Source organism: Ictidomys tridecemlineatus, chromosome 2, assembly GCF_052094955.1.
Source record: "Ictidomys tridecemlineatus isolate mIctTri1 chromosome 2, mIctTri1.hap1, whole genome shotgun sequence".
Classification (NCBI taxonomy): domain Eukaryota; kingdom Metazoa; phylum Chordata; class Mammalia; order Rodentia; family Sciuridae; genus Ictidomys; species Ictidomys tridecemlineatus.
In genome coordinates, this window is record NC_135478.1 from 132,234,186 (window position 1) to 132,253,853 (window position 19,668).

General features: G+C 40.4%; 1 protein-coding gene across 6 annotated transcripts in view; it reads right to left on the minus strand.

Annotated features, from left to right (window-relative positions):
* Positions 1 to 19,668, minus strand: part of Ogdh (oxoglutarate dehydrogenase) — a 77,618-nt gene that overhangs the window by 24,885 nt on the left and 33,065 nt on the right. For 4 of the 6 annotated variants that reach the window (XM_013355953.4, XM_013355952.4, XM_040291890.2 and 1 more), the window contains 6 exons: positions 15,752 to 15,796; positions 7,242 to 7,357; positions 2,899 to 3,053; positions 2,512 to 2,658; positions 1,908 to 1,998; positions 1,356 to 1,535 (listed from right to left, as the gene is read on the minus strand). In XM_013355953.4, the coding sequence (XP_013211407.1) occupies positions 1,356 to 1,535; positions 1,908 to 1,998; positions 2,512 to 2,658; positions 2,899 to 3,053; positions 7,242 to 7,357; positions 15,752 to 15,796 (734 nt within the window). The remainder of the gene's footprint in view (positions 1 to 1,355; positions 1,536 to 1,907; positions 1,999 to 2,511; positions 2,659 to 2,898; positions 3,054 to 7,241; positions 7,358 to 15,751; positions 15,797 to 19,668) is intronic. The other 2 variants (XM_078039804.1, XM_078039805.1) reach the window with 1 other exon arrangement.

A 19,668-nucleotide genomic window follows, 5' to 3' on the forward strand; every position in this document is an offset into this window, starting at 1 on the left:
ACTGCTATTACTCATCTTCTTAAGTTCTTTACAGTTATTCTGCAGTTTTGTTTCACATTGCATTTTTTTTATCTTCCAGCATTAATTTCTTATATATATTTGATTTAAAAAGCAATATTAAAATTATGAACACTTTTTAAAATATAGAAAGGTATATATGAGAAAGTAAAAACCCCATTATCCTACTACCCAAGAGCAAGTAGATTCATGTATATGTGTTTCCGTGTGTGTACAGGTAGGTGCATGCTCACATTGCATTCTTCTATTAGCTTCTTGATACATATTCTTTTTCTAAAAATACAAGAGATCCTTGAGAGCACGTTGGTGGTACTACTTCACATATCCACAAGAAAGCACATAGTAGATATTACAAATATTTGATTTTTCTGATTATTTGATATTTTGGTTGGGATCTTAAGGTTTCCCAAAGCTCATGTGTTGAAGGCTTGGTTCCCAGCTGAAGGTACTATGGGGAAATAGTGGAAACTTCAGGAGTGGTAGGTACCTAGTTAGAAGAAGGAGGTCAGTGCAGGAGTGCCCTTGAAGGGTATGTTGGGACCCTTTGTTTTTTCCTAGCTGCCATGATGTGACAGCTTTCCTTTGCCACGTGCTTCCTACCATGCTGTCTACCTTGTGTGGTGATGGATTGAACTCACGAGCCAAAATAAACTTTTCTTCTTTACAAGTTGTATATCTCAGGTATTTCTGTCACAGCAACAGAGAGTTGTCTAACACACTTGGTTTTCAGATCATCATTTAAATAATAAGAACTATACAATTTGTTACAAATAAGAATTTTATCCTGAGTTTAAATAATGGCAAACAGTTGCCTATGGAGGGATTCAACAAGAGCAGGCTGGCCAGCCAACATTCAGTATTCATTGTCACCCATGGGAAATGCCAAGGCAGGACCCCACCTGTCCTTAGAGATATATCCACCTCCAATATTGTATAGAGCACTCTCTGATATCTGTCAGTCCTACACTTTCTCCTTTAGGTTCACCCACACATTTTCCTTTCAAAGACTTTTCTTTTCAGTGAAAATGCCTTTTTCCATCAATGGTAACTAACACTGACTCCTCTAGACATGGCGAAGACATAAGCCAACTTCTTGTCTAGTTCTGATAGTTATAACTTGGGAGAAAGTATATCTATAGTACAACTGCTTTATTTACTACTGTTACTCTTTTTTAAAAAATTGGTTTATAGTATTTTTAAATTCCAGAAACTTTTGTTTCCTGGATGGGGCATGTGTGAGACATGTCCAGGTCTCTAGCTTCAGTGGTGAGCGGAGCTGTGTGTATAATGTTGGGCTCAAGGGACATGCCTCATAGGTCTTGGGGGGAGGGGCTCACCTTTTTCCCTTCAGTGTCTCCACAATAGAACTGCTCAGCTTTGGTCTTGCCCATGACCACAGGGTCAGCAGCCTCCAGATGGGAAGGGTTTGCCACCAGGGATAGGGTGATATTTCGGTCAGTCACCCGATTGATCCTGCGGTGATACATGCCCAGGTGATACTTCATGTCTCCGGAACCCTGACAATGCAAACAATAAATAAGTATGATGCTGGCCAGGAGATGGTCACTTGTCATGATAGACCTTCAGATGGATTTCTACAACCTGGACCCTACTATGGGAGAATGAGGCAGCCTTTTCCCAAGATTATCCCACCTAGGGCACAAGGAGAGGGCCCCCCAATCAGAGGGGATGTTCTCAGCCTCAGGAAGAGGAATGTGGGCTGCCCAGGGCTGGGGTGGGGTGGCAGCATTGCCTTCCAATGAGGAAGGCAAACTGCAAATGATTCCAAAGAGCTACGATTCCACTAAGCCTGAGAAACAACTGGAGCTAGGAGATCCCATGTGGATTCAGGATACCATGCTGGATGTGTTGTCATGTGGGAATCTCACCTCATCCGCTGCCTCCAGCTTTGAATCGAACTGACAAAAAATCTGCTCCAACTCCTTCCTGATGACATTCGCAAGCACGTTCAGCCGTCCCCTGGCACACAGGGCAATGTGAGTAGATCCTTAGGACACAGCTACTCCACCCCCTCTTTTCACCCAGCACCAGACACTTCCTTGGTTTGCAGCCCAAGAATAGTTGTGATCCAGAGCCAATATGGGAACTAAGCCCCTGGCCTCTAGGCATGCAAGGTCACTCTACATGGGCAGCAGAAAGTATATAAATGCCTCTAACCTCTGGCCATATTCCCCTCTATCCTCACATTAGAGAGCAGTCTTTTCTTCAAGCTAGACCCTGCCAAAGGCACTGGGGTTTAACTTTTATAAAATTCAACACAAAGCCAAACATCAGTCTGAACCACATGTGGCCTTGGCTGTGAGAGTGACTTTCTAGTTACACTGACACAGGGGTGCAAGAACCCTACAGACCAAGACACTCTCATGTATCCCATGCATCCTCAGATCACTGACAAGCACTTGAGGAGGAAGCAGCTGCTCACTTAGGGTCCCCACTTCTGTGCCTCCAACATACCACAGAGCCCAGAGGTACCTGTGTGGCATTCCCATTATTACATAGTCCACTCCATTCTCACTCGACTTGTCGATAATGGTCTTGAGGGCGGGGATCAGCACTTCACAGCCCTCTAGACCAAAGCGCTTCTCTGAAGACCACTTCCGGTGCAAGAATTCCTCAAACCTGGACAGGGAACCAAGCACCTTGAAGAGCAATGTCCCCAGGGTCAGTCCCAAAGTCACATTTTCCTAAATAATCAGAAAGTCCTTCAGAAGCCAATTATACTTGTCTAGATTTCCTTTCATGTACATGCAGCTGTGGCTACCACCCCCACATCTGCCCACCCTGGTGGAAAGGCTCACAAAGGCCCACACCCCACAGATGGGCCATAGATACCCTGAGAGCTTATGCTCTATACCATACCTCGTGGACCGCACAAGCCTGGCCAGCAGGGTCCGTTTCTCCTCATTGGTGAACTGCATGATTCCAGGGGTCTCAAACTTCTGTCTGATCCACTGACATTGCTCTAAGTCATTAATGAACATGAATTCCACTCCAATGTGCTGGCAGTAGGCCATCTGTCCCCCCACCACAAACAAGGGATACACAGTCATTAATGAACATGAACTGTATACCACTGTGCTGAATAGGTCATTTGTGTACCCTCCTATGCCCCAGCAAAGGCATGTTTAACCAAGCACATAGCTGGATGATGAGTACCAACTGCCCACTCACCCAGAAAGCCGGGGAGGAGCTGGTATGATCAAGAAGGCAAAGGTAGACTGGGTGCAGTTATTGAGCAGCAAAGCAAACAGGCCCTAATATGACCAGAGAGACTTTACAGAAAACCCTTTCCTCCTGGATGTCTTCACAATAGCCATTATGGCCCTAGCACTGAGAGTTCCAACTTTTGGGTCAGTGGCTCACAGTTGTGACCCTATTTGGTTTTCATTAAAAAAAAAAACAAAAAAAAAAAAACTGGCTGACACAGGCAGTTAAAAGACTTGCTGGATATGGGGTCAGGTGCCTGTTCTCTTCAGGGTGGAGGTCAAAAACAGACTGCCTTGTGGGGTGCAGGGATGCATGCCTTTAATCCCAGTGACTCGGGAAGCTGAGGCAAAAGGATCACAAGTTTGAGGCCAGCCTCAACAACTTACCGAGGCTACGCAACTTACCTAAGCAACTTGGCAGACCCTATCATGAGATTAAAAAATAAAAAGAGCTGGGGGTACAGCTCAGTGGTAAAGCACCTGAGGGGTTCAATTCCCAGTAACATTAACAAATGAAATAGAAAAAAACCCAGACGGCCTTAACTCACAAGTAAGGCCACCCACAATATTCTAGTCATTACTCAAAGTGAAAAGAAGGAAAATCATACCTAGAAATCAAAAGAAAATGATGCTGGGAAAAACCCTGGTTATTTAAGGTGTTTGTTTTGGTACTGGAAATTGAACCCAGGGCTTTATGCATGATAAGTAAGTGCTCTGCCTCTAAGCTACACCCCCCAGCTCTTTTTACTTTGAGACAGTTTCTCACTATTACCTAGGCTGACCTGGAACTTGGAATCCTCCTGCCCAATTCTCATGAATAGCTGGGATTACAGGTGTGTACCACAGTAGATGGCTTTTTAAGGGACTTTGATTAATCCCAAGCCATACCTTCTAATGACATCTAAGATGATAAAACTGGAAACTTCTAACTGAATGAGATGCTATCCCTATTCTCAGACCTGACATCAATCCACTGTCCCATCTCACCTTTGCAGACGTGAGGGGACCCAGCAGAAGAAAGTGTGCCTTTGTAGAAACAATCCCAGAGAGGCTATTAATGCCAACTGTCACAAAGGCATAGGCATGCTTTCTTCTGCTGGGGTCCATGTGAACAGTACACCTAGCAAGTACCTCCCTGTCCACTTCCTCATCCTGAGTGGCCAGCTGGTAAGGAGTGCTACAGAGGGAGAACTCTTGCCTTTGTCACTACTGCACCCACCTTCACATAAAATACAGACTTATGGGTCAGGGTTGTGGCTCAGTGGTAGATCACTCGCCTAGCACAGGTGGGGTGCTAGGTTTGATCCTCAGCAACACATTAAAAAAATAATAAAGGTATTGTGTCCAACTACAATTAAAAAACAAAATATTAAAAAAAAAACACAGAATCATATTTAGGGCATTGCTCAAGCCCCTACTTTCTTTCTTTCCTTCAACAGGCATGATTTCCATTAATGAACAATTAAAAGCTCAGAGGAAACTGCTGTTTAAAATCTCTAGCTGAGTGCAGTGGCAAATACCTGTAATCCAAGCTATTCGGGAAGCTGATGCAGGAGGATTACAAATTGAAGGCTAACCTTAGCAACTTTGCAAGTCCCTATCTCAAAATAAAAAAAGAAAAAGGGTAGGGGTATAGCTCAGTGGTAGTCATGGCTGGAGTTCAATTCCCAGTGCTGTGCAAAGGAAAAACAAAACAAAATAAAAAAACACACACCTCTAGAAATTGTTTTCTCTTTGATGTTATCAGCACCTCTTAACTTAGAAAAGATTCTAGCCAGTGGATCATGTGTTTTTCAATGTCTTTGGCTTAATACTCTGGAGTCAAGGGTGGCGAGTGCTGGGCGCTAATTCTTACTTTTACTCTCCAGTTAGACAAATCTAGGAAGCCAAGAAGTAGCACTTCCTCTAATTTTTTTCAAAGGTTGCAAGATGACCAAAGATTATATCACAACCTAACACACACACACACACACACACACACACACACACACACACACACACACGAACGCACGCACATGCACTCTCATATCAATGTAAATGAAGCATCACCATCAGGCAAGGTGGTGAAGGGTTTATGCACATGTCCATATTCTATGCTGAGTGTACTCTGGGGACAATATTTGCTGTGGACTGGACCTTCTGGAGTTCAGGTTGAAATGTCCCAGACAGGAAAAAGCTTAACACCAGAGTTCTGTTCATCAGCTGTGCAGAAAGGAAGGCATCCTTTGAACATGCTGTTTGATCTCTACTCCTTCATACTATGGAATCAGAACTACTCAGGACTCAGGATACAGTGGAAGTTGACTATAGGGGATTTTACAACCTCCCATCCCTGATTATGCTCTTGGGAAGGAAGGTGTTGAGGGGCCTTGGAAGGAAATGGAGACACTATGGCTTGTTCTGGGATATAGCTTTCCAACCACAGAGCATACCTAAGGAGCAGATGCTGAGCTTCTTATTCAGACTCCTGGGAAGAGAAGGGAACTCTTGGTGTAGATGGTTATCATCTGACTGCTGTCCTGAGAGAACCAGATCAACAGGAACAACAACAGGGAATAGGGTGGGATATGTGTGCATCCAAGGTACTAGGGGGCAGGGTCACTTGAAGGATGACTGGTCAGTATGGGGCACTATCTGTGGGGACTAGGTGACAGGAGAACTTCCAGATCAGCAATAATGTGAACTGCTTAATAAACTTAAAAACCTTAGTAATTTAAGCTTTCCTGGTAGAAATAAATGGAATGAATTTTTCTATTTTATTTGACCCAATATATTAAACATATTATCTTTTTAATACTGAAAAAATTATTCAGATATATTGCACCTTCCAAGTACTCAATAGTTATAAGTGGCTTGTGACTCCCAAGCTGAACAGGACAGGACCAGAGTGTAAGGTCAGTGCAGTGATGGTAGTACCAGTCAATGGGAGGACTCGAAGTCAGTTCACCTCAGCTGAGCCTTACACTTTCCCTCCATTGACCACTCTTTTCTGGATGACTACTCCCTCCTGATGCTGGCACTGAAGTATGGTTTCTACCCCTTCCTCTCCCACAAGCTGAGAAGTGAATGAAGCAGCTCTAAGCTACTTGTACAGTTGTAAAAGGCTTGTCACAAACTACAGAAAGTGCCTCATCTGACATTCAGATCTTTTCTACCCAGTGTGGAACCACTGATTAGAATTTTAAATCAAGCCTCACTAGCTAGAGTCTGGGTTAATATCTGGAGTGGAAGAATTCTGGCAGAGGGGACCCTGGCTGATTCTACAGAAGCCCCTCAGGGAGTGGGCTGGCAAGTGTGACTCAAACTGAAGTGTTAAGGACATCAGGTGCCACCAATGGGTTCACAACTATAAACACCAGGGGCAGCACTAAGTAACAGTTATGGCTAACACTAGGCATGGGGGCCTCTCATACAATCCATTCTCCCCTCCGAAATGGGCACAGCAGTCACCCTTTTACAGATTACAGCGGCAACCACTAGCCAAGGTGGGAAGAATAGGACACAGGCAGCCTGATGCCAGAGCCAGACTCTTAGCTGCTGTCTATAATATGCATGTAAAGGTGTCCCCTGAGGAGGCAGAATACCAACAAAGTCCAGAAAGAAGCGGGGTGGGGGACCAGAGAAATAGAGGGAGTGAGCAGAAAATGAATAGTCATCAACAACTCTCCTGGGACCAGTGATTATGGGAAGTGATCTCTGCTCCAAGCCTGTTTCTTGGATGGACAGGACTCTCTAGGAAGTACTGCATGTCTGAAATAAACTCCTACTGGAATTTGTAAATATAAGGCTTCTTTTTTTTCCTCTATGGCTAATCAAAACAAACAAACAAAACCATTGGGTTTCTATCTATGAAATAGTAAAAAATAGTTGCCTTTTACCTCACAGTTTTTAAAAATATGGAACCAGGGAAAGGGAAACTAGTCTTGAGAGCACCCAACCAATGCAGGCTCTTAGCAAGTCTGCTATATTCTCCTAAAAACTGTATAGTGTTCTTACCTCCAGTCGACGGATGATCTCCCGCAGAGGAAGTGCTGACTCCTGTCCCCCGATGAAAGTAGTAGTGGGTAAGTGGAAGACCTTGTCGAGGTCAGACTCATCCAGACCATAGAACCCTGCAGATGATGAGGGACAAGGCACAGCCATGCAGGGACCACAGTTTACATAGAAAGGGGAAGGGATGCCCCAGGGGAGCAAAAAGAGAAAAAAAAAAAATCTTAAAAAAAACCTGATATACATGAAAGTAAGTAATATTTTACAGCCAGAAACAGAAACTTTAGCAGTAAGTGGGAGCTGAGACTACTACTGGGTGTCACAGGTAAACCAGAATAAAGCTCCTATTATTCATGTTTTAGTTCAATTATTTATAATTAGTGTACCAATTATTTATAATTCGAGATAAATTTATTTCAAAGTCCCCAAAATAAAAACCAGTTTTGAGAGTGGGAACAGAGAGCCATGAGAAGGCATTGAGAAAGTCAATCAAAAAGCAGAATTAAGAAAGGAATTAAAGTAGGAAATGAGGAATTGATAGAGAACAGCACATCATATATGAGTTACATAACAATAATATGTGTGTATGGTGAGAGAAAAAGCTGGGGAACTAAGAAATGGGGGAGAAACAGTCACCCAGGGGCCGAGCAGCCTATGGAAGAACTGCCAGTCATAGCCACACAGGGCATCAAAAAAGGGGTAAATAGCCCCCACCGGACTTAAATATGGGCCTCTTCCTGGAATTCCCAAACTAAAGTCTTAAAGATGCTCTGCAGAATATGTTCATAAACACAGGTGTACCCTTTCTCTCCCAGTCCAATCACTCTGCAAAACTCATTAATGTTCACTAGAGTACTCTCTATAGGGAAGATGTCACCTCATCCAAAAGCATTTTTTTTTTCTGCTAGAGAGCAACAATAAAAGGGCTCTATTTTTGGCATTCCATGCTTGTTTCAGCATTATTGAAAGAGACTGTAAAATGGTACCAAAGGTTCTTTTTCCAATTTGACATCTACTCTGAAATAATCTATTGACTAGAAAAGGGCAAGAACACACTATAAGAGTTACAAGCACTTGCATACCTCACACCAGCACTTTATGAGGCTCTGGAAATGAAAATTGAACCTGAAAACAAGGACTCTGCAGAGTCTCCAACTACTAAATGGATGAGATGAAATATTCTGTTTCTTGGCCAAATTAAGTGTAAATACGAGCTGCTGTGAAACAAACATCCACAACTATGGACATGAATCTTTGGGATCAAGTCCAGGTCACCACACATGTTGGGCAAATGCTCTACCACTGAGTTACATAACCCAGCCCTTTTTTAAATTTTGAGACAGGGCCTTGCTAAGTTGCCCAGGCTGCCCTCAAACTTGCAATCCTCCTGCTTAGGCCTCCTGAATAGCTGGGAATACAGATGGACACCACCAAGCCCAGCTTTAGGGTAGGTGTTAAGTCCTAAAAGCAAGCTCTTTTTTGAGTGTTTACGCCCCCCCCCTTTATTAAAACAAAAGCCAATCTACTTTTTTTAACCTGGAGAATAGTGATGATAGAAATGGCTTAGTTAAGTCTATCCACCTGCTTCCTCCTGTTAACTCTACCAACAATAAGGACATAACAATCACTGTGCCTGAGTGAAACAAATACCTCTCACCACTTAATAGCCCAGCTTGCAAGTAATAGTCTCATGGTATTTATGGAGGAAAAACAAAATTATTTTTGAGAAACTTCTAGCTGATGAAAAAACTCAGGCCAGGGAATAGAGTATCAAAGCAGTGTTTTCTGTTTTGCTTTCCTGGGATTTGAACCCAGGGCCTTACTCATCCTAGGCAAGAACTCTATTACTGAGCTACATTCCAATCCCTTTTTGTTTTATTTTGAAATAGGGTCTTGAGAAATTCCTGAGGCTGACCTTGAACTTGCATCCAGCCTTCCTCAGTCTCCAGTAATCCCCTAGTTGGGATTACAGACATGCCCCATTGCACCCAGCTAAACTAGTGCATAGTTTGTTTAGAAAATAACTGGATTGCAAAATTAACCAGTCAAGTACATGCCCCTGGGTGAGAATTGCATATTTATTGCTCTCTCACAACATAAAGAATTGATAAAGGGGACTCAGCAAATGACAATCTTCTACTTTTAACACTCTGAATTCACAGTTTCTGGGCTGTGTAATGAGCTTCAGAACCACTGGCTCCATTTCTAGTGCTTCAGCCATTTGAGAAATCAAACCTACAAATGGCTGCTTTGGGAAGGTAGAGGACATATTTTTCCCTATCCCCCACTTAAGTATAATTCAAAACCCTGGACATTACGTGCAAAACAAACTTAATCCCCTGAAAGGTAGAAAAGGGCAAAACAGCTAGGGAAGTCCCTGGGTTTCCTTCTGCTCCAATATCCCAGATTTGAAGCAGAAGAACCAGCATCTCAGAAATTCTCAGACGTACAAATAACCAACACCCAAAAAAGTTGCTCTCTATCCAAAAGGCCAGGAGTGGGACAGCCTAGCAATACAAAAACCTTTTAGACAATTACTGCTCTTCATCAGCCAAAACCCCTCAGAAAACACTATGGTCCTACTGCTACACTCACGAGGCTCTTATGAGCCCAACCTCCAACCTTTACCTGGGGGTTTAAAAAATGGTCCACGAGGTAGTCCACATTTCCTCCCTGGGAGATAATGCAGCAGCTCCAAGCTTACCTACAGGAACAAGATAGTGCCTCCTTTCTCTCCCAGCAGAACAATATCCAGAGGAGGTCTGCTACTAACAGAAGATTTATATATAAGATTCTAATGCTTATAATTCCTGAAATATCCTAGTTTCAACTTTAAAAAAATCACAAGAGGAATCAGGAATATCTCAGATTGAATGAGAAATGATAACCTACAGACACATCATGATGATGAAGATATTAGAATTACCTAAGATTTTAATGGAGCCATCATAAAATGATTTCTATGAGCACTTTCAAACATAACAGTGACAAAAAGATACTGAGTCACAAAACAAAGTCAGGAAAAATTTCAGCTTTGTAAAAAACAACTCACTAAAGAAGTTCAACAGAGGAATCAAGGGTTAGAGAACAGTGAATGTGAAGTAGGAGGAATAGAAACTAATGAATACAAAGAAAACAAAAAGTGAACAGAGCCTCAAAGAAATGTGACACACTAATAAAAAAAAACTGCATACAAATATGGATCAAATTCTAGAAGAAAAAGAAAGGGTGGCTAAAAAGGTACATGGAAACTTGCTAGAATAGCAAGCTTAAATCCATGGATTTAAGAAGCTGAGTGAATTCATAGGATAATCCCCCCAAAATGCATGCCAAAACACAACATAGTTAAAATATCTGAAAATTAAAAACAAAGAAAAACTCTTGATAGCAGCCATCATAAATAAAGTGACACCTTAACTATAAGAAAAAGCCATTTTGAATGACAGAAAACCTTGGAACATAAAAGGAAGTGGCATCCTTTCCCCCCTTTTTTGGGTAGTACTCGAGATTGAACCCAGTGCCTTTGTACATGCTAATACATCTTCTAACACTGAGCTATACAACCTGCCCCAAAACATGTTACTTTTAAAGCAACAGTCTCATCGATAGCATGTGATTGGGTCATATAGTTTTTAAATCTACTCTTCTAATAAATATTAATTAGTATATATTTAGACTATCTATCTATCTATTTATTTATTTTGGTGGTAGTGCTGGGGATTGAACCCAGGGCTTTGTGCATATGAGGCAAACACTCTACGACTGCGCTATATCCCCAGCCCTGCCATTTTATTTTTGTTCTCTGTTCCATTTTTCATTTCTATGTGTTTCTCCCCTACCTTCCTGTGGGCCAAACATCTTTTTCATTTTCATTTATCTACAGTGTTTTTTTTTTTCACATACTAGAGGTTGATTCCAGTGCCTTATAGATGCTAAGCACATGCTCTATCACTGAGTTATACCACCAACTTCAACATTTTATTTATTTTTAAACACAGACTCCACACATTTTATTTATTTATTTTTCTAAATGGTGCCAGAATTGAACCCAGTGCCTCAGACATACTAGGCTAGGCAAGCACTCTACCACTGAGCCACAACCCCAGCCCAGCAACACATTATTTTTTAAAAATATTTTTTAGTTGTAGTTGAACACAATAGATACTTTTATTTATTTATTTATATGTGTTACTGAGGTCCTTGCATGTGCTAGGTGAGCACTCTACCACTAAGCCACAACCCCAGCCCCTCAGCACGTTATTTTTAAAGTGATTATCTTAAAATATTGACCGGCTGTCTTATTTATGGTTGGGTCATATATTTTTAAAATCTACTCTCATATATTTGCCTTCTAATTAATGCATTTAGATGATTTATATTTAATATAGTTGATACTATGTTGGGACTTAAGTATGCCATTTTATTTTTAATTCTTTGTTCCATTTTTCATTTCTCTGCTTTTCCCCCTGCCTTCATGTAGGTGGGTTAAACATTTATTTGTTTTTTGGTTTTGGTACCAGGGATTGAACTCAGGAGTGCTTTGCCTCTAAATCACATTCCCAGCACTTTTGATTTCGAGATAGCTTCCCTAACTTGATGAGGCTGGTTTTGATGTAGAATCCTCCTGCCTTAGCCTCCTGAGTTGCTGTGATTACAGGCATGAGTAAATTAAATGTTTTTTTTAATAATTCCATTTTTATTTATGTATGGTGGGCTTTTTTCTTTTGTTTTCTTTGTAGTATTAGGGATTAAATCCAGAGACTTGCACATTCTAGGAAAGTGCTCTACCACTGTGCTACATCTTCAGCTCTTTTTACTTTATTTTGAGACAGGGTCTCTCTAAATTGCCCAGGTTGGCCTTGAACTTGCGATCCTCCTGTCTCAGTCTCCAGAGCACTTTTGGATCACAGGTGTGATCCAAATAGCACACTTTTCAATAGCTGAAAGAAAATATCCAAAAACATCCTGCAGGAATGAAGAAGAAATCAAGAAATTCTTAGACGAAGGAAAATTAGGTCTGCCCTAAAAGAATGGTCAAAGGAAATTACTTAGAAAGAAAACAACAAATTGAATTGTAGAAAGGATTAAATACACATACACACACACACAAAAAAAAAAAAAAAAGAAAGAAAGAAAAAAATGTGGGTAAATACAAAGATGGCTCCTTTTCTTATTGGGAGTGCTGAATCATGTCTGGTGGTTGAAGCAAATGTACAACAGTTTGGTGTGACCTAAAAGCATGCATAAGAAATATTTAAGGAAATATTATATTACAAATTGTGAAGGATAAAAAACTGTAGAACTATAAGAAGAGGTAAGGTCTCTACATAATCTGAGCTGGTAAAATTAACATCAGTAGTTAGTGATAAGTTTTGTCTATGTAATGTAATACCCACGTGAACTAGAAAAGCTACAGAGATTTTTAAAAAACACTATCTGTAAATAAGTAGAAATAAAATTTTAAAAATACAGATATAAAAAGCCATAGGAAGACAGGGAATAAAAGCAAAAAATGAAAACCAACAAAAAGAAAATAAAGAATAAACTATTAAACAACTAAAGAAAATAAAGAATAGGGTTGGGGATGTGGCTCAAGTGGTAGCACGCTCGCCTGGCATGCATGAGGCACTGGCATGCATGAGGCATGCACTACATAAAAATAAAATAAAGATATTGTGTCTACCTAAAAAAAAAAAAAACTAAAAAATAAATACATAAAAAAGAAAGAAAACAAAGAATAAAACAGTATCAAATATGATACAGTATGAAAATAAAAGGGTGGACAAAATATACTATGTAAACCTTAATGAAATGAAAGAACAACAATTAATGTCTGATAAAAATTACTAGAGACACAGAAGACAACACATTATGAAAAAAGATCACTCTAACAAGAAGACACAGCAATCCCAAATGTGTACATATCAATTAAGAGAGCTATAAAATATGTGAACCAAAAACTAACAGGACTGAAAGGAGAAACAGACAAACCCACGTTTATAGTTGAAGAGTTCAATACCTCTCTCAACCAATGTTTTAAAAACCTATATAGAAAGGCAGCAAGGATATAGATGAACTCAATAACTATCAACCAACAAGTTTTAACTGACAACTGGGTGGGGGAGCACAACCCAGCTACTCAGGAGGCTAAGGCAGGAGGATCGCAAGTTTGAGACCAGCCTGGGCAACTTAGCAAGACCCTGTCTCAAAATTAAATAAAAAATTCTGGTGATCTAGCTCAGTAGCAGAATACTTGCTTAGCATGCCTGAGGCCCTGTGTTTAATACCCAGTACTGCTGCCCACCTCCACCCCACCGCAAAAAAAGACTTAAAACAAACCTGACATTTATTTGTTTATGCTGGGAATCAAACCCAGGGTGTCATGCACAATAGGCAACTGCTATATCATTGAGCTATACCCTTAATTAACAATAACATTCAAGTTGCGATGGAATATATGACAAAAGTTTTATACTGGATCAAACAAACAAATGTGGTAGAACTGAAATCATACAGGGTACATTCTCCAACCATAATGAAATCAAACTAGAAATTTAATAACAGATGACCAAAAAAATCCCCAAACACTTAGATACTAAAGAACACACTTCTAAATAACCCAAGGGTCAAATAAGAAGTACCAAGGGATACAAACTAGAAACAAACAAAAAGCATAAATCAATGAAATTGAAGAACAAAGCAACACAGAAGCACAAAATGATACCAAGTACAAGTTCTCTGAAAATAACAAATTCCTTACAAGACTGACAGAAAAAGATACAATTCACTAATATAAGGAATGAAAGAGGATGTGATCATAGACTCCCAAGATATCAACAGCCCTATGACTAAAAATGAAATATAATTCATAAATAAAAAGCTCCCGAAAAAGTAATTTCTAAGTCCAGATGGTTTTGCTGGAAAATTCATATATTCAAAGACATAACACCAATTCTATACAATATCTTCCAGGAAACAAGGAATACTTCTCAACTTCTCCTAAATGGATCAGTAAGTTTAACACAATTCCTATCAAAATGTAGGCAAGTTTTTAAGCAGACACTTATTCTAAAATTTACATAGAAAGAAAACAGCCCTAGGCTAGCCAAAACAACTTTGAAAATGGAAAATAAAATTCAGCAGCTATGATAATTGAGACAGTGTGATACCATGGAAGGATAGATACAAGAGTAAGAGAAAATAGAAAACCCAGAAATAGATCCATATGAGTCCTACTGATTTTTGACAAAGATACAAAAATAACTCGATGAAAAATATTTGGTATCTAGGGCTAAGAGACTTGACAACAAAAGCACCATACCTAACCTGGATGTCAAAGTTAAACATTTTTGCTCTGCAAAAGACTCTATTAGCCAAAGAGTGGAAACAATCAAGAGGTCTTTCTGTGAGTGAAGAGTTAAAAGTTAACTGCATTACATTCATTCAATGGAATTCCACTCAGCAGCAAAAAGGAACAAACCATGATACACACCAATCTGAGGGTATCATTAGAAAAGTACACTGACTTAAAAATGCCAATCCCAAAAGATTACATACCGTGTTTCCATTTCTATGGCATCTGAAAATGACGGAATTACGGAAATGGAGAACACAATAGTGGTTGCTACCGGTTAAGCATGGTGTGTAGGGTGGAAAGGAAGGGATCTGCGGTGTCCTGCCACAATGTGTGCTGCAGTTTTATAAGCTAGCACCACTGAGTGCACCAAACTGGCTAAAGCACATAAGATCATTCTTTTATTTCTTAGAACTGCACATGAATCTATAATTATCTCAAAATAAAAAGCTGAATTAAAAAATAGCATCTCACAGATATATGTCTAAGACAGAAGAAAAAGAGAACATCTTAAGGGAAGCCAAGAGTGGAAGGAAGAAACTGGACACAGGTTGGGGAGAGGGTAGGTGGGAGGAGATGACAGCAGGCAAATGACCCCAGCACTTCAACTCTGGATTCCTCAAGGGTGTTCTGCTCAGAACCAAGGAGGTCATATGAAAAGGGTTCCTACAAAGTTTTTATTAATACTTTTTTTGTCCTTCAAATATGGAACATTTTGGAAATCTTGTCTAAAATGCCCAGAAAACAGAATCTGGAAGAATCCAGGGTCAGCCAAAGCCACAATACACAATGTGGAGGATGGGACAAGCCACCATGCAGAGCTGATATAGCCTCAGGTTGCCAGCTGGCTGCAGCAGGAGCTAAAAGTGAACTATGCTGAAGATGGAAGCTTACGGTGAAGCAATGAAGAAATGCAAGTCTAGATGAAGGATGCTCTTCAAAACACAAATTGAACAGAAATAAATGACACCAGATACATAGCTCCACTTATTGGTTAATAACTAAATAAAGGGGGGATAAAAGGTATTTCCAAACAATAAACTTTAAAATGCTAATAGAAGTTGTATCAACTTTCCCCAAATGACATGCTAGGAAAAGTTGCACATCCTATTCAAATGAAGTCCTGAACTCCAGAAAGGTGAAAGGCTCATTATTTTCATACCTCCTACTGTTAGCATTCGAAGTCGTTCCTTGAAAACTGCAAGATCTGAGAGGCAGAGTGGGGTAGCATGGGTGAGCGCAGAAGGAAAAAGACAGGTGAAAATTAGTTTAAAACCCAAACACCAAACCCTATACCATTATCACAGTTAACAGGTAGCACAGACATAGCCACATGGACACACACACTGAAGGAGACAAGGATGGGTTATGTAGTCAGGGGATCAAACATTGAAAGTTGTTTTGGTAAATGTGGGACTTGTTCATAGAACAGCTGGAACAAGGTGAATTAGGAGAGGCAGCCCCTCCACTGACACTGGGAAGCCATCAGGCAGCGTCGTTTGATCTCCTCTCCTAGCCTGCAGAAGGTGTGAACACAGTGCTTTTCTGGGAAGTTACATACACTCCTGTTCTAGGCAACTGTGGGATGAAAAACGGAGGAAAAGAAAATGAAAAAGACTGATTTGTAGGGTAGCCATTTATCAGAACAGAATTCAGATAGCTGTCTAGACTCGAAACTTTAAGATTCTGAAAGATTCTAAAGAACAAAGTGAGTCCTTGGTCTTGCCTCACAAGATGGCAAAACTGGAATAGAGAAATTGGTAGTTGAGACTATCCTAAGAGTCCCAGATATACACAACTGGGCATAGCTGCACATTTTCTTTCTACCTGTGAGCTTTTCAGCACATTTCTACCCTTTCTATACCATTAGTGAAAATCAAGATATTTATCTAGATAAATAAAATACCTGACCCACATCATGGATCTGGTGGCTAAGGGTCAGGGTTAGGAAGGTAGGTGGTAATGGATGCATAGAAGGACTGATGGTTCAGCTCTGAGCCATGGTCACTGACACTGTGAATGCTCATGACCCTGGGCATGCAGAGAAACGTCAATTAAATGCTTCCTTTCATGCTAGTAGTGAACAATAGTTGAAGAGTACAGGTGTATCAGAGCTGGAGGAGATGGAGCTGCTGAGGATGTAGTTATGGCAGTTCCAAATGAAGCACAGGGAAGTGAAGTTGGAAGCTAGTGTGACAAGGTTTACCAGTTCCTGGTGTCTAAGTCAAAGATCTTCTTAAACATTAGGAGTTTCTGAGTCCTTTGTCACTGTAATCCCAGCAACTCAGGAAGCTGAATGAGGACGACTGTCAAGTTTTGAAACCAGTGTAGGAAACTTAGAGATTGTCTCAAAAAAAAAAAAAAAAAAAAAAAAATAGGGGCTGGGGAAATAGCTCAGTTGGTAGAGTGCTTGCCTCGCATGCACAAGAGCCCTGGGTTCAATCCCTAGAAGGTGGGGAGGGGGATGTCTTCGTGGCCAGGACTCACTTACCCAAGGGGTACCACACCCATCATGCACCATGGTTTCAACCCCCATGGGTATGATCTTAGCTTGGCCTGTCTCCCAAGGCACTGAGGAAAGCTCCCCTGGTACGCCTCATTAGTTCTCTAAGGCTGCACAGAAGAAGCAATGTTTGCTATGTGAACTGCTATCACTTGAAATTATAAAGAACAACTTTATTTTTAGCTAATATTTTTTATCATCAAAGAGTAAACAAGAGAGCCCTAGAAGGTCAAGAGGATATATGTAAATGTTGTCATTTTTCAACAGACTGGTAATGACACAGGGGCAGAACTAATTCATCTAAGTAGCTAAAATTCTGCTTTATTTTTGAACTTTTAAGTTGACTTTTCAACTATTAATTCAAGTTCACTTTCTGAAACTGGGTGGGTATGGGATTACATAACTGTAATACCAGCTATTCCAGAGGTTAAGGTAGGAGAATCAAGAGTTCAAGGCCAGCATGGGCAACACAGCAAGATTCCATCTCAAAAAGATTAAAAGAAAAAAAACATTTCCTAAAACTGTTTTAGGAATTTATACACACTAATGTATTCAAGGTAAAAAGAGTCATTTTCCTCAGAAATATTTATAAAATTTGTTATCTGGGATTCTTGTTTAATAATGTCTGAATCTTACAGTAAAAGAAAACCTCAATTTTTTGTCATTGCGAAAAATTACATAGAATTTAAATAGAAACCACAAATTATGGCATTTTTAAGTAGGAATTTCATTCAAATACTACACTTGACAAAGAAAACTCAAGGCAAGAGTTAATGGGAAGCCAGTAATCCCAGCAGCTGAGGAGGCTGAGGCAGGAGGATCATGAGTTCAAAGCCAGCCTCAACAACAGGGAGGTGCTAAACAACTCAGTGACACCCTGTCTCTAAATAAAATACAAAATAGGGTTTGGGATGTGGTTCAGTAGTTGAGTGCCCCTCAGTTCAATCCTCAGTAGCAAAAAAAACAAAAAAAAAAAAAGAGTTAATGGGAATAAGACACCACCTGTTCCCATCTTAAACTAAGCAAGGAAGAGATGACTAGCATAGAATACAAACCCTAAGGCAACAGTGTGTAATCATGCCTACAAGTCAATCTGTTTCCAACAAGCAGTATCCTACCAAAAATGGCAATGAACCCCTGGGACTCAAGGTCTGGAAGTTTCCATTCCTAACACTCCAAGCTGGCATTTTGCAATATACTCTCATCTCTAACGTGGCACCCTGACCCATGATCCTTCATTAAGTCCAGCTGGCAAATTTCTCCCTATGAACCTTCCCTATGAACCCACGACCTTGGGGTGCCCAATCTTTATCTCAACAGGGCCCACACAGGACACAGGAGAAAAATCTACAGAATCTCACCCTGATGGAAAATGTGTAGTCAAGGCATCTCATATCGGAATGCAACCCTCTTTTCCAAGGGAAGTATGGTCCACAGTACAACCTGGCATAAATTAATAAGTTCTGTGTGCACACAATTATCTGATGGTGAATCCCGCTATCCTACCCTAAGTCTGCTGAGGTTCTTAGAACTGTAAGAGTGACTGTTAACTCTGTTACTATGGAGACCTGGGGAATTTCTGAGAAGTGAGGCTAGGTGCTGTGCCCTAAATTAGCTTTCCCAGTTTTTTTCAAAATTGGTTTAAAAATGAAACTCAAAGAAATAAATTCCACCTAATTAAAAAAATTTGTCCCTAACTCCTTAGGGACAAAAGCTCCTGCATAGGACCCTTACAGAACCTGGCCTATAAATCTCTTCAGGCTACTTACTTATATACTTGAAAATATACTTTATAATAAACTGGTAAACTTCTCTGAGTTCTTTGAGTTACTTAATTTGAGTTCTGTGAGCAAATTAATCAAAACTAACAAGAAGGCTGAAGGAACTTCAATTTGGAGCCAACTGGACAGTATTCTAAAGGTCCAGATTTGCAACTGGGTTTGAAATGGGGAAAGTCTTGGGGACTGAGTCCTCAACCTGAGGGATCTGATGCTATGTCCTTGTTGATGGTGTCAGAACTGAATTAAATGAGAGGACACCCACCTGGTAACCAGCACTAAAGAAGCAACTGCCTGCTTGTGGTTGGGAGAAATGCCCACACCATTTGGAATCACAGAAGTCTCCTGTGTTAATTGTTTTGGTGTCAGAGCAGGGGGGAGATGGCTTGTTTTTCTTATATACTTCCTAAATTTGCCAAAGGGCTGGTACAATGTAGAGGATACCCTACATTATCTAGGAAGGTTTTTTAAGAGCAATTACAAACTGCTAACATCAATTCCAGAATCAACAATATTTGACATATAACTTTACCTGATTAATGCCAGGCACAACTTGATAATGACTGTAGGGGAACTGGGCAATTGGCCTTAGGGACCATTTCTCTACAACCCTTCTACAAATGTCTGCAAGAAGGCTAATTCCATTCCCTCCCCAAAAGCAGTATTAGCAATAGGTGATCATCAATTTCATTAGCATGCACAGTGCCTGTTGTGAACACCCTGGCCATTTCACAATTAGTCATATCATCATTTCTTTAGTACAGGTTAGCAGCACAATGATGTAAAGCAAATTAACTC